At 56.9% G+C, this 16,486-nt stretch overlaps 1 protein-coding gene across 21 annotated transcripts; it reads left to right on the top strand.

Annotated features, from left to right (window-relative positions):
- The first annotated feature begins 2,812 nt into the window (after window positions 1–2,812).
- PROC (protein C, inactivator of coagulation factors Va and VIIIa) lies at window positions 2,813–14,400 on the top strand. 21 transcript variants are annotated; one of them, XM_070579584.1, is made up of 10 exons: window positions 4,217–4,377; window positions 4,582–4,753; window positions 5,688–5,774; window positions 6,991–7,157; window positions 8,685–8,709; window positions 8,830–8,967; window positions 9,131–9,265; window positions 11,318–11,457; window positions 12,414–12,531; window positions 13,721–14,400. In XM_070579584.1, the coding sequence occupies exons 2-10, from the start codon at window positions 4,708–4,710 to the stop codon at window positions 14,296–14,298; spliced, it is 1,434 nt and encodes a 477-aa protein (XP_070435685.1). In that variant the 5' UTR covers window positions 4,217–4,377; window positions 4,582–4,707; the 3' UTR covers window positions 14,299–14,400. The 21 variants fall into 21 exon arrangements, with proteins under 21 accessions (XP_070435677.1, XP_070435675.1, XP_070435678.1 ...); XM_070579580.1 differs by having other exon boundaries at window positions 6,988–7,157; XM_070579579.1 differs by having other exon boundaries at window positions 4,221–4,377; window positions 5,684–5,774; window positions 6,988–7,157.
- Window positions 14,401–16,486: the final 2,086 nt, after the last annotated feature.

Raw genomic sequence — 16,486 nt, 5'->3', positions numbered from 1 at the left:
ATACTCATACGTTGCTGGTTAGAATGCTAAACGGTACAGCCACTTTCGAAAACAGTTTGGCTTTTTTTAACAGAGGTAAACATGTCTTCCCACATGACTCAGCAATCCCATTCCTAGATATTTGCCCAAAAGAAATGAAAACATAAGCCCACACAAAGACCTGTACAGCACTGTTCTAGCAGCTTTATGTAATAATAGCCAGGAAGTGATGAATAGATAACAAGTTGTGGTGCATCCATACCGTGGAGACAACTCGGCAATGCAAGGAAAGAAACTGCTGACACACACATCAGCGCAGGTGAATCTCAAAAGCTTTACCTTGAGTGAAAGAAACCAGTCTTAGAAAGCTGTTCCATTTATGTGCCATTCTAGAAAAAGCAACAGAAATCAGATCAGTGGTTGCCAAGAGTTGGGAGCAGGGCACAGAGGAACTTTTGAGGGTGATAGAAATATCCCATATCATGATTCTGGTGGTGGTTACACTTGTACTTATATTTGTCAAAACAGATGGAACTGTACATTTAAAAAGAGTGAATTTTAGGGGCCAGCCTGGTGGCATGGTGGTTAGGTTCAGGTGCTCCCCTTTGGCGGCCCTGGTTTTGCAGGTTTGGATCCTGGGCACAGACCTATACACCACTCATCAAGCCATGCTGTGGTGGTGCCCTACATACAAAATAGAGGAAGATTGGCACAGATGTCAGCTCAGGGCCAATCTTCCTTACCAAAAAAAAGGAAAAGAAGTGAATGTTATTGCATGTAAATTATACCTCAAGCCTGATTTTTAAAAAAAACAAGTCAATATGTCATTGTGCTGTTGACATGGACTGCATCCATCCATCTCCACTTCTTACCTGGGAGCTGCCCAAGGCCTCTGGTTTCTCTCCTCCCTGCACTACCCAGGGGGAGCCCTGAACAGCGTGGCTTCCATGCCAGAGAGCGTGCACAGCACAGGGGAGCGGGCATGGCCTAAGAGGGAATGGCAGTGCTGTCAGCTCTCACCCCAAGCCCACAACCATAAAGGGAGCTCAGGTTGGGTCCTGGCACCTACTTCCACAGTTGGGGCCAACACAGCCCAGACTGGAAGATGAGGGATGACTCTGGCTGCTCAGAGCTGGTGGCTGCTAAGCTGCGACACAGACGGCAGCTGTCCTCTCCTCTCTGCTCCTTCCTGGTCAACCTCCTCCCACCCTTCACAGGCATTTATGAAAGTGGACACCCATTTTCCCCGGGTCTGATCCCCAAGATGCCTGGTGTAGTCCTCACTTCTCTCCAGGATATCTGGGCAGCCAAGAGAGGAAACTGTTGTTGCCTCATCACCTCTTACGTCTCAGGCCCTGTCCACCTCGTACAAACTTTCATTTAATCCTCGTAACCGCCACCTGAGGTGAGTGTGATTCTCGGCCTCATTTTACAGACGTGGACATGGAGGCCCAGGGAAGTCAAATAACCCAGCCAGGAAGGAGCCAAGTTGAGCTTTAGACCCCTGTGAGCGAGACCCCAGGGCAAGGGTGTGAACGCTCCACTGCTCGATGCCATCCGATAGTTTGGCTTTCTGTCTCTTGACCCCACGCCCTGGGTTCTCATTCCTTTGCCCGCGTCCTCACAAATACAGCAAGTTCCGTGCTCACAAACGCCCTTCCTCTCTCTAAATCACAGCCAGCTGTGAGGCCCAGGCCCTGCGCTGGCCTCTGGAGTCGGCCTGACTGAATTTGGGCCCGCTTGGGGTGACACATCTGGAAAGGGAAACCCCAGCAGCGAAGGGCAGTCAGCAGCGTCCACCAAGAAGGGGACAGGCACCCCTTGGAACAGCGCCTGGACCCCTCTGCGGGCGGAGTGGCGCCCCTGCCGGAAACCTGCTGCAGGTGAGCAGAGACACCTGGACTCCCCCAGCGCTCTCCAGGTGATGCCGGCCGTTCAGAGCCAGCAGACCATGGGAACAGCTGGTGGTGGGGACCTTCCCTGGTTCAGGGAGGTGACCTGGGTCTCCCGTCCGGCCAGCCAATGAGGAGGCCATGATGCACACCCCCGACTGCAGTGCCCCAGCAGGCGACAAGCAGGAAGAGCGCTGCAAGAGGAATCCTCCTGACCTGATCTGGGCTGCCTTCAAGGCCTTGGTCGGCACCCAGCACTGGCCACTTCTCCCACTGCAGCTGCCCTGGCTCTTCTGAGTGCCAGTGCTTGGGCATCTGGACTGGTGTGGACGTGGGTGCCTCCGGCAAAGTCTCTCATTCAGGTTCAGGCTCAGTGTGTGCACCCTACGCAGACTTCACATGGAACTGATCAGCTGTGCTGGGCTGGGGAGCAGTGGACGGTGAGGAGTTCGGTGGGGAGGGGGAGAAGGGAGCGAGTCCCAGGGAACACCCACAACACCCTGCACTTGGTAGGCGAGGTGGAGGGGGTAGCAGGAGGTGAAGTGGAGGTGGGGAGAGCCCAGAGCAATGCCTGTGGCACACTGACCGGGGCAGACACCTGGAGCAAAAACATGGCACAGGAGGCATTTTTACAAGTTCTTCAGCTGTGTAAGCCACCCCTCTTGCCTGGTCGTGCATGTAGTCTCCGTGCTCCCTGCCTGAGCCATGTCCCCCCTTCTCTAGGCAGCTGCCGCAGACCCTCACAGACAGCCACTGCCTCCCCACTTCCCATAGGCTCCATTCCAAACTCTGTTACCGCCTCCTCCCCCACCATGCCTCCCCACCTCCAACACCTCCGCCACCGCTCCTGTGCCTCCTGCTCCCTACCCATCTGAGGGCCCTCCCTCTATGACCTGGGTCCGGCCTGCCCTCTGATGTCCACCTGAAGCTCCACCTCCTCCAGGCAGCCTTCCCTGGCCAGCCCAGCTTGTGCTGATTTCCCTCTCCTCTGAATTCTGGAAACATGGCCTTCTGTACCTGCACCTGCCCTCTTCCCTGTGGGCCTGCCTTGTCAGACTTTCGCCATGCTCCTCTGGCCTCCTCGAGTAGGCCGTGGGCAGCACAGGGTCTTGTATGGCTGCAGCCCAGGCACGTGCTGTACCTCAATAGGAGGCGTCTGGTGGCAAGGAACACAAGCTGCTTCAGTCAATTTAAGGAAATGAAGGAAAGAGGGGCTTTCCCAGGAGGGCAGGGGGACTCTCATGAACCCAAAGCCAGGATGTGCCCCCATCATCACAAGGTAGGGGCTCGCCCCTGCTGCTCCCTCGGACTTTCCAGGTCTCGGTGGTCTCAGCTTCTCTCTCATGTCCGCATCTTCCTCCTCATCAGCTTCCTCTGCTTTAAGCCCAAACATGGATGCCCAGGCCCTGGCCTCAAAATCTCCTGAGTCCAGTGCTCACAGCTGAATGAGGTCTCTGAGGCCCTATTCCTGGAGGCTGGGCTTGAGGAGTGACCCCTGGGTCAGGTGACTTCACGGTGTAGTCACCAGAGGCCAGTGGGGCGGGGTAACGTGACCCATGCAGGGGCTCCAACTTTGAGGAGTGTGGTCAAGTCCGCCAAGGAGGGGGCAGGGTCTGGAAGAGGTGGAGGCATCCCCTGTACAGAGGGTGCGGGAAGGAAGGTGCCTGAGGCATGCCCGGCAAAGACCCCAGGCGACCCTCTGCTTCTCACTCCTCCTCTCCGGCATCCTGGCCGTGAACTGAGTGCGGCCTTCCTGGCACCCCGTTTATGTTTCTCACTTGTTCACAAAGCTCACTAAAAGGTGCCAGGAAGACCTGAGTTCTATTCCAGGCCTGCCACGTCCCAGCTGGGTGAATTTGGGCGAGTAAAAGATTTCTGAGTGTCCTCATCTGCAAATAGCGGTTACAGGAATGGTGGTGGGGGCGGGGGAGGGCTGGGAGCTACTGAGCTGAGAGTCCAACTGAGGGCCAGGCACACATATGGTAGGGACCCTGAGAGGCCTATCTTTTCATCACGAAAATCAGAAATCAGGATGGTGTGTCATTGTGTAATTGACTATGTTTCTTTTCTTTCACACTGGCACATAAAATAGGTGCACCTTACAATTAATGGCATCCTGGATTTGGTGAAATATGGACCATTACCAGCTGTGCTGATCTGGGGCAAACTGCATTCTCTCTGGGTAAAAATGTCCCCATCTGCAAAATGGGGACAATGTCCCTCCTGCAGTCAGGCACTATGAGGTTAAAACAAGACCATATGTGCAGAGTCTTGACAGTGCCTGTCGCTCCCTCCCTCCCTCCCTCCTGGATGGCACCACTGCTGGGCGGAGGGAGGCTCCGAGCAGACCAAGCTGTCCTGAGCTGGGAGCTTGTTTGTTTATCTGTGGAGAGGGAGGCCTCAGTTCTGAGGGACAAGCAAATATTTGCGGTTACGGATTAACTCGAGTTCCAGGCTGTCATGGCGGCAGGAGGGCGACCTTGCAGTTTCTCCCTGGCCCACCCCAGTAAGTCCCGTTCGAGGCAGGTCTGTGAGGGGACCGGAGGAGGGCTAAGCAGAGGTGAAGATCCATGAGCCAGGGTTTGAGAGGCTGGCTGCAGCTGGGGGTAAAGGGACATCAAGGCTCTGCCACCGGCCAGGTCAAGGCACTGGTGGGCAGTCCCCAGTCCCACGGGGCCCACTCATCACGCGCCTCCTTCCTTCTTTCCAGCCTGAGAGGGAAGTGGGAGCCGGCCGAGGGCCTCCAGGGTGCAGGGCATCACCAGAGGCAGCTTGGAGCCTGGGGCCCTCCATCTCCCCACCTTCCCCCAAAACCTTGGGCATCTGATTTAAACAAATGTCAGAACCAGCCTCAGAGGGAGTCAGCGAAGGTGGAAAGCGAGGTCAGATGGGCCTACCCACTCCCGGGGTCTGGAGGCAGTGGAGGGCTGCTCGGGTTCCCGCCTGCAGGCCTACCTCTGTGGCCTTGCCGGCACCCCGTGGTTTGGGGCAGGGGTTAAGGTTCCAGGCCCGGAGCCATACAGGCCTGGGCTTGAGTCCTCGCTCTGCCACCTTCTGGTTGTGGGTTTTTAATAAGCGAGGCTCAGAGGAGTCTTTGAGCCTCAATTTTCCCCGCTATGAAATGGGGTGACAACATTAATACCTACCTCTTGAGTGCCTGTGAGCCTTAACTGAGAGAATAATAGCTAATGTTTACTGAGTGTTTGCTATGTGCTAATCGTATCTTAAGAGCTTTATGTGGATTACTTCATTTAATTCCCACAAAAACCCTGTAAGACAGACATACAGTTTTTTTCTATCCATTTTACAAATGAGGAAACCAAGGCACAAAGCAGTTAGGCCTCTTGCCCAACACTGCTGTCCTGGAGCTGGGGTTTGCACCAGGCGGTCTGGCCTGGTGGCCTGCCCTCTGAACCACGTACAGATTGCTGGAAAGACACCATGAGTGTCTGGTAAATGTTAGTGTTCTCTTAGCCTGGCCATTAGATCAGCAACGGCCCTGCCCCCAGCCCTGGCCGAAAAGCTGGGCAGGGAGGACGGCTGTGCTCAATCCCCTTTGCTCCACACCAGGACTCCATGGCCTTTCCACCCTCTCTCTGCACCCTTCAGACTTGGGTGGCATGACTCAGCCCCGCACAGGGAAGGAGACTGAGGCGCCAGGTGGCTGTCTGTCTAGGGACCAGGGACCTGGCCCCAGCTCTGGCCCTGGCAATCAGCACGCATGGGAGGCCTTTTCATTCAGCTCCCATCTGGGGGGCGGAAGGCAGAGCAGGGGCTGGTGGGGCTGCCGGAAGCTCAGACATCCTCCTCAGACAGGTATCAGCAACTCCAGAATGTGGCAGATCGCAAGCCTCTTACTGTTTACGACCATCTGGGGAATTTCCGGCATTCCAGCTCCTCCGGGTAAGGCCACTCTCCTCGCCCAGGACCCTCCCCAGGCCATCACACCTTGCACCATCTCCTCTGAGCCTCAGGGCAAGAGAGCGCCTCAGGGGTGAAGTAACTGAGAAGTCCCGGCTCCGGGCCAGCTGTCAGAACACAGCAGCAGGCCTCAGCGCAGAGGACCTGGTGACGGCAGAGCCAGGTCCTCCTAAGCTCCTTCCTATACCCTAGGGAGTGGGGCACAGAGTCCCCTGGGCCATCCACTCCACCCACTCCCTCCCTCCACTGTGAAAGCTTCGGCCCAGGCCGCCACCCACACTGCCCCAGGACAGCCTTTCCTCCTGAAACGCACATGTGTGGTGCCGCGGCCCCAACCCTTCCCTGGTCCTCATAGCCAAGACGAGGAGGCCAGGATGCTCGGGGAGGCTGCAGGGGGGTCAGCTGTCTGGCTTATTCTGCAGCCCCCCCTCCACCCCAAGCCGCACCCAGCTGTTTCTTACATTTGTGCTTCTTCTCGAACTGCTTGTCTGCCTGGGGGGCCCTTCCCCCCACACCCACCTGTAGGCCACTTGGTTCATCTGTCCGGACCCTGCTCAGGCATACCTTCCTTTCCTGGCCTTTGCATCCCCCGTTGAGCTTCTCCTGCTCACCCCGCAACTTGCTCCCTCCATCCTAGCTGTGCCCCTGTACCCAAGACAGACAGCGCTCAGAGCCCAGGAGACATCTGGTGATGTCAGGTGACAGGTCTGCTGCTCTGCAGGTGTACCTGCCAAGGGGAGGGGCATGGGAAATGCTCCATGAGGGAAGGGGAGGGAGGGTGGAGGGGCGGTGTCAAGAGGGGCTGCACAGGTGTATCAGGGGAGGATGAGCCTGATTTCGCTCTGCAGTCTTAACAACAGCACGTGTCATGTGGCGCTCTCTTCTGGGCCAGCACTGTACTGTGTTTTACGAGATTATCTCATCCTCACTTTTTTGATGAATAAACTGAAGTTTAGAGAGGTAAAGACACTAGCTCAAGGTCACACAGAGGTCAGGCTGGGGTCCAAAGGGAGGCCTCAGTGGTCAAGTCTCCTGTCCTCCGATGGCTGGCCGTCTGCTTCGTGTGGAGGAAGAGAGCAGAGCAGAGGAGCAGGGGAGCGCATCGTTACCTGGAGTCATAAGTCCCAAGGCGCCCAGGCTCTCCCCAGCCGGGCTCACCCCAGGCCCCTCCACCAAAGTGCGCTCCCTCCCCCAGCAGACTCAGTGTTCGCCAGCAGTGAGCGTGCCCACCAGGTGCTGCGCATCCGCAAGCGCGCCAACTCGTTCTTGGAGGAGCTACGGGACGGCAACCTGGAGCGGGAGTGCCGGGAAGAAGTCTGTGACTTCGAGGAGGCCCAGGAGATTTTCCAAAATCTGGACGACACAGTAAGGCCACCCAATTGGGTTCAGAGGATGAGGTTCAGGGGTGGGCTGAGGGCCAGCTGGACCTGGAGGAGGAGGTTGGGGCCCGACTGCTGAGGGCCTCTTGGAGTCCTTGGAGGCAATGGGCGCCGGCCCCTTCTCCTCCCAGCTTGTTGGGGGTGGGCGAGTGGAAGGACCAGGATACTGGCCCTATGGTCTTGGTCAGGACACACGCGACTGCAAGTAACAACTCTGCAATGAGCTCCAGGAAAGAGAGTTTGGGGAAGCCTTAGGCTGAGATTCCCACCCAGCTCCTCTGTAGGCAGTTCAGTCCGCCTTCCACCCCACCTGGCCACCATTGCCTCCCCCATTCTCTCGCTGTGACCAAAAGGCTGCCATCTCTGCTTCCACCCACGCACCTGCTGATCAGGGTGCAAGGGACCCAAGACTCCCCGAGGTCTGTTTACTACACTCACTCTGTGCCTCGGTTCAAATTCTCAGGGGACAAAAATCTGATTGCTCGGGGGATCAGAAGAAAGGGTTTGTGTCCTCTCTGGCCCCCAGGCCCTATGGGGGTGGCCCTGGGGTGTGGAGGCGAAAAGAGGCAGTGGTAAGGGAGGTGGCTTCCTCATATGAGGCTCAGGCCCTCTCCATCCCCAAGGGCTCACTTCAGCTACTAGAACCTGGAGTTGTGCCACCATCTGGGGTCCCCTTCCTGTTCAGGGCTTTCAGGCCTGAAGGGGGAATGCTGGTCTGCTTCCTATCCTGCCCTCAGCTGCCTCCTCCTTGACCAGACCCCGCACTGCCTCTTTTCACAAATGGCCTCCTCAGCAGATGCCACAAAGACTTTCTGAGGAGCAACCTGAGCACATTGCATCCCTCCCAGGCTCCCCGCCTTACCCCAGGTCTCCCAGGGCGTGAATGTCATGCACGGGGCTGCTGCCATGGGGGGGCTTGATGGCACAGGCGCAAAGCAGTGGATCTCAGGGTGTGGTGGTCCCGGACCAGCAGCAGAAGCACCACCAAGGACCTGGTTAGAAAAGCAGACACCCTGCTGCCCCAGCCCTTCTGAACCGGCAGTCTGTGTTTCCCCAGCGAGATTCTGGTGCTCGCTCAACTTCAAGAACACTGGCTTAGGGAAAGACCAGAGGTGCCTGAGATGGGAAAAGCCGGGAGGAGTCATGGGGGCTGGAAGGAGGCAGAGCAGCCTGGGCCGGAGTTTTGGGTCCCTTCCACTGCAGAGTCTGCTGCGGTAGGAGACACAGCCCAGACAGCAGGCTTCCAGCCACACAGGGGAGGGAGGTTGTGCCCAGGATGTGGGGTGGAGATGGGCAGCAGGGGGCAGCGAGGAGCCTCGCCTTACTCAGGGGGCAGGTGTACCAGTGGCTGGCGACAAGCAGGGGTTGATCCCTCTTTGTCTGGAAGCCCTTCCCTCCGCTGCCCGCTTAGAGGCTCCCCTGCCCCATCTGAGCCAGACCGGGAGACGCCGGGCGGGCTCCCCATATACGCAGATGGGTGGACCGCCCCTGACGCTGCCCCTTCTCTCCACAGCTGGCCTTCTGGTCCAAGCACTACGGTGAGTGCGCTCTTCATTGCTGGCTTCGGCACGCGCCCCCCTCGGGGTCTCTGGGCCGCTGTGGGGACTGGGAGGAGGCTGGTGACAGCAGTGACACCCCACCCCCACCCCATGTCGCAGACGGGGACCAGTGCGAGGCGCCGCCCCCGGAGCACCCGTGCGACAGTCCGTGCTGCGGGCAGGGCACCTGCATCGACGGCATCGGCGGCTTCCGCTGCGAGTGCAGCCGGGGCTGGGAGGGCCGCTTCTGCGTGCACGGTGAGAGGGCGGGCCCGGCCCGGCGGGGGCGCGGGGGTCCCGGGGGCTGGCCGGGCGTCGGGGCGCGGCGAGAGTGGGGGCCAGCCGGGCGGGGGTCCAGGCGCGCCGTGCCACCGTGCCCCCGTGCCCGGTGTCCTCCGGCGCCCCCTCCTTGTCCGCGCAGAGGCGCGCTTCTCCAACTGCTCGGTGGACAACGGCGGCTGCGCGCACTACTGCCTGGAGGAGGCGGACAGGCGCAGCTGCGGCTGCGCGCCCGGCTACCGGCTCGGGGACGACCACCTGCAGTGCGAGCCTGAAGGTAAGCCCCGAGCGGGAGGGACGGCGGGGCGCAGGGAGGCTCCGGGGGGGTGAGCGAGGAACGGGGTTGAGTCCCAGTCAAGGGAGACGGGCTTGCCCCCCCAGGTACCCCTGCAGTGCGGCCAGCCGGCAGGAGGGAGGCTGCCCTCGCCCGGCCAGCATCCCGCCTGCTCTTTTCCCGGCTTGCCCACCTTCCTCTAGGTGCCCCTGCTCACCTTGGGCAATTCCTGGAGCTTGAACCCATACATAGCTCGCCTCCCAAACTCCGAGAGGATGCAGGGGGCCAGGCCTCCAGCCCCTTCCTCCATCTATGTTGTATGGCTTCATTTCCTTAAGACACCTGTCCATCACAGCACCCATTCCCCCTTGAACCCTGGCTTCTCAGAGAAGAGATAGGACCCACGATTCTGCCTTCTTTTCTATTTTCCTTTTTATATGTTTTAATTTTTGTCAAATTTATATATGTACAAAGAAATCAGAGTTTTCCAGTTCCTATAATGCGTTTCAGCGGGCTGTCCCTTGCCGGGGGTCTCTTTCATTGGTTGTGCAGTGCCCTGGGTGGACCCTTGTAATGTGGAAATTCGTGTCTTCCACTTCGAGGAGTGTTTCTTCAGTTACTTCTTTGATGATCTCCTCTCTGCTTTCTCTCTTCTCTTTCTGGACCTCCTGTATTCAGATCTCTTTTCTTGGGGGATCTGCTACTTTTATTATCTTTTCTATTTTCCATCTCTTTGACTTGTTCTTCTTTCGGGGAACTTCCCACAACTTTATGTTCCAATCCTTTTACTGAAAAAAATTTCTAACTTTTTAGTTTGAAATAAGTAGAGGTTCTCAGGAAGTTGCAAAGCCATGCCTGGTGGACCTGTCAGCCTGTGGGCTTTCCTGCAAGGCCCCGCAGGCCTGGGTCACTGGCGAGCCTCTGCTGCCCAGGCCCTTAGGTCTTTACTTTAGGCCGATTTCGGAGAGGAATCCTCCAAGCTCAGGCTTGGGTGGTTCTGGCCTGGCTTCCAGCCGCTCGGAGCAGGGTGGGGAAGGGGAGCTGGCGTCTGCTGCAGATGTCTGCGTGACTCCCTCTGGTCAGCCTTGCACGCCACTCTTTCCTGTGGCAGCGCCTGGAGTCCCAAGGTCACAGTCTCTGGTTCACCCTCTGCAGGGAGTACACCTGTGGTCTTCTGCAGGGGTGAGAGAGGAGAGTCAAGCTACTGATGAGGGGTTGGGACAGGGGTCTATGGCTCTAGCAGCTTCTTTTACAAACTCTCACCATTCCTGTCTGCACCTCCCTGCCCCCCATACCATGTCCTTCAGAAGCCCTGAGGCTTCCTGGGAGCCTGTGGTCAGAGCTCTGCTTCTGGCATCCCCTGTCACTGGCTGGAGTTTTTGCGTTCTCAGTCGGCCAAGTCATTTGCCATGTCCACCTGCTGTCCAGCTCCTGGAATTTTGTTGCTGTTGTCGTGTCTCCATTCTCTGCACGGTGCAGTTCCCTGGCTGGTGCTTTCCCATTGCTCTTACAACAAGTCTCCAACTCTCAGCCTAGCAGGAAGGGCCCCTCACGGGCAGCCCCTGGCAGACCTCCCTGCCCTCAGGGCTCTGTCATGTGCTCTCTCCTCTTGGCAGAGGACCTCGTAACCATGCTGAGAGCTACTTTGAGGCTCTCCAGGAATGCCCACCTCCTCCTCCCCATAGTTTCTCACCTCTGTTAGGAGCTTGGCAGCATCCCAGCATGAGACCTTACTTATGTATCTCAGAGAATGCTCCCAACAGCCCTGAGGTATACTGAGCTCCATTAGGTTTAACAACCTGCCCAAAGACACAGCAAGCTCATGATGCTGTGACTAAGGCAGTGTCTGATCTTTGCCATTAGGTGGCACTGTTTGTTGACTGACTGACTAACTCGAGGGGTTTGCAGGTTAATATAATTGAGTATCTAAGCATCATTTACCCCTTTAACCCTACAATGTGGCCAACTAGCCTGCAGGCCAGAGGTGGACAAGGATGGGATGGCAGCCTTGGGAGTAGTGCCCGGCAGGCACTCACCAGCTCCCCCTACTTTCAGTGATGTTCCCTTGTGGGAGGCCGGGCAAGCGAACTGAGAAGAGGCGCAAGAACCTGAAACGTGACACAGAACAAGCAGACCAAATAGATCCGAGGCTCGTCAATGGGCAGTTGACCGGATGGGGAGACAGCCCCTGGCAGGTGAGAGATGAGGCGGCAGCCGCCTCTCATCGGCTGGGTCAGGGGTCACTGAGCCCTTCCTGCTCAGGATGCACAGATGGGGAGGGGACGTGTTGCCTTTGCTGGGTAGGGAGAGTGGAGAGTGCCAAGGGGGGCATTCAGAGAAAGTTGGAGGGAACCCACTGGGAGAGGAGCAGCCAGGGCAGGGTGGGGTGCCGGGGTATCCCAGGTACAGGGCAGGGGGCCCGGTGCTTGGCGAATGTGCAGGAAGGAGAGCTGTAGTTTACAAAGAGCTGGACGGACGCTGCTCTGCTGGTGGGGTTTCAGGCAGAGGCCCTGCTGATGGGAGAAGTGTTTTGCGTGGGCGAAGGCTGGGAGGGAGGGTCGACCCCTGAGTTCCTCTCCAGCCTCACCATGGGCACTAGCACTCATTTGGCCCCCTCTCTGCTGGGCACTGGGGGGGAGAGACATCAAGAAGCGGGGGATGGGCAGGCCTTGGGGAGCTCACCAGGCTCTGGGAGGGACAGGCCCCTAAACACACAGCAACCCAGAGGGACCAGAGCCAGGACGGCCAGCAGGACAGGGGCTGAGGGAATCCCGAGGGGGACACCCGAGGCAGCCTGGGGGCCTCAAAGGCTTCTCAGAGGACCCGAGGCTCGGCCTGAACCCCAAGGGTGAGAAGAAGTCTCTGGGTGCTGCTGAGCATGACTGCAGGACAGTGTGGGCAAAGGCAGGGGATGCCTTGGAACAGGCCAGTTCTGTAAAACATGCAGAAATAGAAGATACCAGAAGAGGGCTGTAAGTCCATGCCCATGGTTCCCATACCTATGTCCAGGGAACCCAGGAAAGACCTCCTTCTGCAGCCAGTGACTCAGGCTTGAGAACCGTGCGAGGGGCTGTGGTGAGGCCCAGCCCGGACTGGGAGTTGTCAGAAGGTAGTGCTGTGACGTCCCCCCCCCCCCCCGCCGCCATTCCAGGTGATCCTGCTGGACTCCAAGAGGAAGCTGGCCTGTGGGGCGGTGCTCATCCACACCTCCTGGGTGCTGACAGCGGCCCACTGCATGGAGGACTCCAAGAAGCTCATCGTCAGGCTCGGTGCGGGCTGGAGCCAGGCGGGAAGGGCCACCAGAGACAGGGTGGCAGGTTTGGGGACCTTGGTCTCTGGGCTGCTTGAGCTCTACGGATGGTGTTTGGGGGAAGAGGCCCAAGTGCCCCCACCCCGCCTCTGCTGCGGTGGAATTCCAGACACGGGGACACCTGGTATCTTGCAGGCAGGGCATTCTCTGGTGCCCTTGTCCAATCTGGGCCCTGGTGCTTACACACACGTGTTTGCAGGCAAGGGGGTTACACACACACTTGCCTCTTCACTCTCTGGTGGGGCAGGCTGCGTGTGTGGGCCTCCAGCACCCTCAGGCACAGAGACCCACGAGGTGGCCACATGGCCGGCTCAGAGCCAGGCTTCACATAGACTGATGAGGGTGGAGCCATGCGGCGGGGCCCTGGCGTCTGCCACAACAGCGGCTGCTTCCCTGCAGTAGTCCAGGGTCCCCAGGCCAAGCCCGCTTTACACCAGCTTCTGGAGGGGCTCTCACTCCACTCTCTATGCAAAAAAGAAGGAAAAGCTGTGTTGAGAATGACCAAATTCACTCTCTGCTGTTACCTCCAGCACAACCAATGGCCAGTGGCCTCCAGTGGGGCTCCACTTGGAATTCCCAGTGCCTCCTCCCTGCCCCCCGCCCCTTCTAGGAACCATCGGCCTTGCCTGAGAGGACCTTGTCTCTTTGTGGGGTCCGGATCTTTCTTCCCTAGTCTGCCTGGGTCCTGTTGGCCCTCTTCTCTGGGTCTTGCTGCTCTTAACCTCGCACCCCATCATGGCGTGCCCCTGCCTTGTGCTCAGGCCATGTCTCTGCTGGCAGGAGAGTTGTGTCTCTCCAGCTGCAGTCACCACCTTCCTGTGTGGCTCTGCTCTGTGTCCTAGGTTTCTAGGAGCCTTGGGCTTCCTTGCTCACTGCCCACTGCTGGTTACTTCCCAGGCCCTACTCTCCGCCTGTGAGCGAGTCCTGAATTCAGACCAGCATACTGCCCCTTTGGGATTGACACCCATGGGCTGCTACCCTTGATAGGGATCTGAGGTACAGACAAGTGGCCCCCGTGACAGTCCCTGGGACACGCAGTGACCACTTCAGCTGTGGACCCACTTCCTGCCTCCCACCAGGGCCTGCATGAGTGCAGTGATCCTGTTGGCCTCCCCCAAGCCCACTCTGACCGCCCCTCTGCCCTGCAGGGGAGTATGACCTGCGGCGCCGGGAGAATGGGGAGGTGGACCTGGACATCCAGGAGGTCATCATGCACCCCAACTACAGCAAGAGCAGCAGCGACAACGACATCGCACTGCTCCGCCTGGCCCGGCCTGCCACCTTCTCGCAGACCATTGTGCCCATCTGCCTCCCGGACAGCGGCCTTTCAGAGCGCGAGCTCACCCAAGCTGGGCAGGAGACAGTGGTGACGGGCTGGGGCTACCGCAGTGAGACCAAGAGAAACCGCACCTTCGTCCTCAACTTCATCAAGGTCCCTGTGGTGCCGCATAGCGAGTGCGTGCGGACCATGCACAACTTAGTCTCTGAGAACATGCTGTGCGCCGGCATCCTCGGGGACACGAGGGACGCCTGTGAGGGTGACAGTGGGGGGCCTATGGTCGCCTCCTTCCGTGGCACGTGGTTCCTGGTGGGCCTGGTGAGCTGGGGTGAAGGCTGTGGGCGCCTCCACAACTACGGCGTTTACACTAAAGTCAGCCGCTACCTCGACTGGATCCATGGCCACATCAGGGCTGCCGAGGCCTCCCTCAAGAGCCAGGTGCCTTAGCTTCCCTCCCTCCTGTGTCTGGACCCCAGAGGCCACTCTTGAAGGGCAGCTGGGTTGTTGAATGGCAGTGTATGGGACATTAAATGGGGCATGCAACAAGCACACCAGCTTCTGTCTCTCCATCCGTCTTCTAGACTTTCCTGGAGGGAAGTTCATGGAGCATCTGCTGCATGTCCCACACTTTACAAACAATCTTATGGAGCCCCCACAGCGACTCTGGGGTGGGGAGGAGCACATCCAAGTTTTGTGGGGTCTGAAGCTGACAACATCTGGGGGGGGGGCTCTCTTTATGGAAAAGAATAAAAAATGTGACTACAAACTGTGAGAGCCCCTCCCAGGGCCTTGGAAGGAGCCTGTGCAAGTCAGGGATCCCGAAGCTGGAGCAGCACGGTAAACCCCGCTGAGAAGGGAGAGGTTTTTAGCTCATGCTACAGAGGAAGAAACTGAGGTTCAGGAAGGTTTACTGGGTGGAACCAGGATTCAAGTCTAAATCTGACTCCCCACCTCGGGTGCTGCTGTCTCTTCTCCGCGGTTCCTGGAGAACAGCTGTTTTGAGCACCTGCTGGTGTGGAGCCATCATTGGCCCTGTGGCAGAAGTGGCCAGAGGCCCAGAAGGTCTGGCTGCACCCAGGAGATTGGTTCCGCCCAGAAGGAGCTCACAGTGTAGCTGGGGAAGCTGTTTAAGAACGATGTTACATAATCATGAATAGCAGTAATCAAGAGGCACTGTCTTGACCCAGCCTTATAGGCATTACTGGATGAGACACAGAAATACGTTAGGATGGACCTGATAAAGAGGGATAGCGGCGAGACAAAGCCAAGACAATTAGTCTAAAGTCAAACTTCATCTAAGTCTGTGTGGGCTTGGGCAAGCCACTTCTCTGGGCATCAGAAGAATGAAGGGATTAGATGGGAGCACTGGTCCTCAATCCTGGCTGTACATGTGAATCTCCTGGGGAGCTTTCCAAAGCAGCTATGTCCAGTTTCACCCTCAGACATGATGGTTTAATTGATTTAGGGTTGGGGACCCAGATATTGATATTTTAAAAACTCCCCAGGTCATTTTAATGTGTGACTGGGGTTGAAAGCCACTGGACTAAATGATCTTTAAGGACCTTTACTGCTGGGGTGGGTGCTAGTTCTGAGATGCTCAGGGCCCGTGAGAATGAAGACCAGCAGTCTCGGGAAGTATAGCACAAGTCAGTCAGCAGAAAAGGGGGCCCTGACGTGTGATTACACTCAGCTTGTCGGGACCATGGCTGCTGCTTACAGGCCAGAGGAGATACCCAGACCCTCTGAGTTACCCACGTGCAAGCACAAGAAAAGGGGCATGCCTGAGAGGGGCCTGCAGGATCCATCTCCTTACAGACCCGGCAAAGGGACAGGTGGGGCTGCTTGGAACTGGGAGGAAGCCAGGCCCAGGGCTGGGACCGTCTGCCCATTAGTGTAATAGGCCAGTGTCCCGGATACTTGCAGTGCGACATGATGGATTGAGAGAGGGACAGTATGCTGGACGTCTTTGCCCCTGTGAAAGATTCCCCAGGTGAGTTTTCTGTCAAGATAGTTAACTAGCTCAGGCGAGATAACTTCTGGCATCGCAGCGTAAGGAGATCTGACAAGTTCCCCAGTGAAACCTGTGAAAATTATAAAAACAAACATTTAAAGTCTCTGGAAATGGTCTTAAGGGCAAAAAAAAACAAGAACAAAACTTTTAAGCCAGCCCAAGAAAGCTTGATCTAACAGAAAGCAAAGAAGGAGCATCAAAATAAATAAGCAGCACATAAAAATCTATTGCATTTCTATATATTAACAATGAACATGCTGAAACCAAAATTAACAACACAATACCACTTCCTGTCACTTTAAAGAAAGTGAAGTACTTAGATATAAATTTAACAAAACACGTACCAGGGCTGTGTGATGAAATTTACAAAATGCTGATGAAAGAAATTAAAGACCTAAATACATGGAGAGATATTGGAAGAGTCAACATAGTAAAGATGTCAATTTTCCCAGAATTGATCTATAAGTTTAACACGATTCCTGTCAAAATCTCAGCATGTTTTTTTCATACACCAGACAAGCTTATTATAAAATATATGTATGGAAAGACAAAGGACCTTGAATAGCTAAAACACTTTAGAAAAAGAATATATTAGGGGGGATCATTCTACCAGTGTCATGACGT

Source organism: Equus przewalskii, chromosome 17, assembly GCF_037783145.1.
Source record: "Equus przewalskii isolate Varuska chromosome 17, EquPr2, whole genome shotgun sequence".
Taxonomy (NCBI): Eukaryota; Metazoa; Chordata; class Mammalia; order Perissodactyla; family Equidae; genus Equus; species Equus przewalskii.
This window is presented reverse-complemented; position numbering and strand designations above follow the sequence as displayed.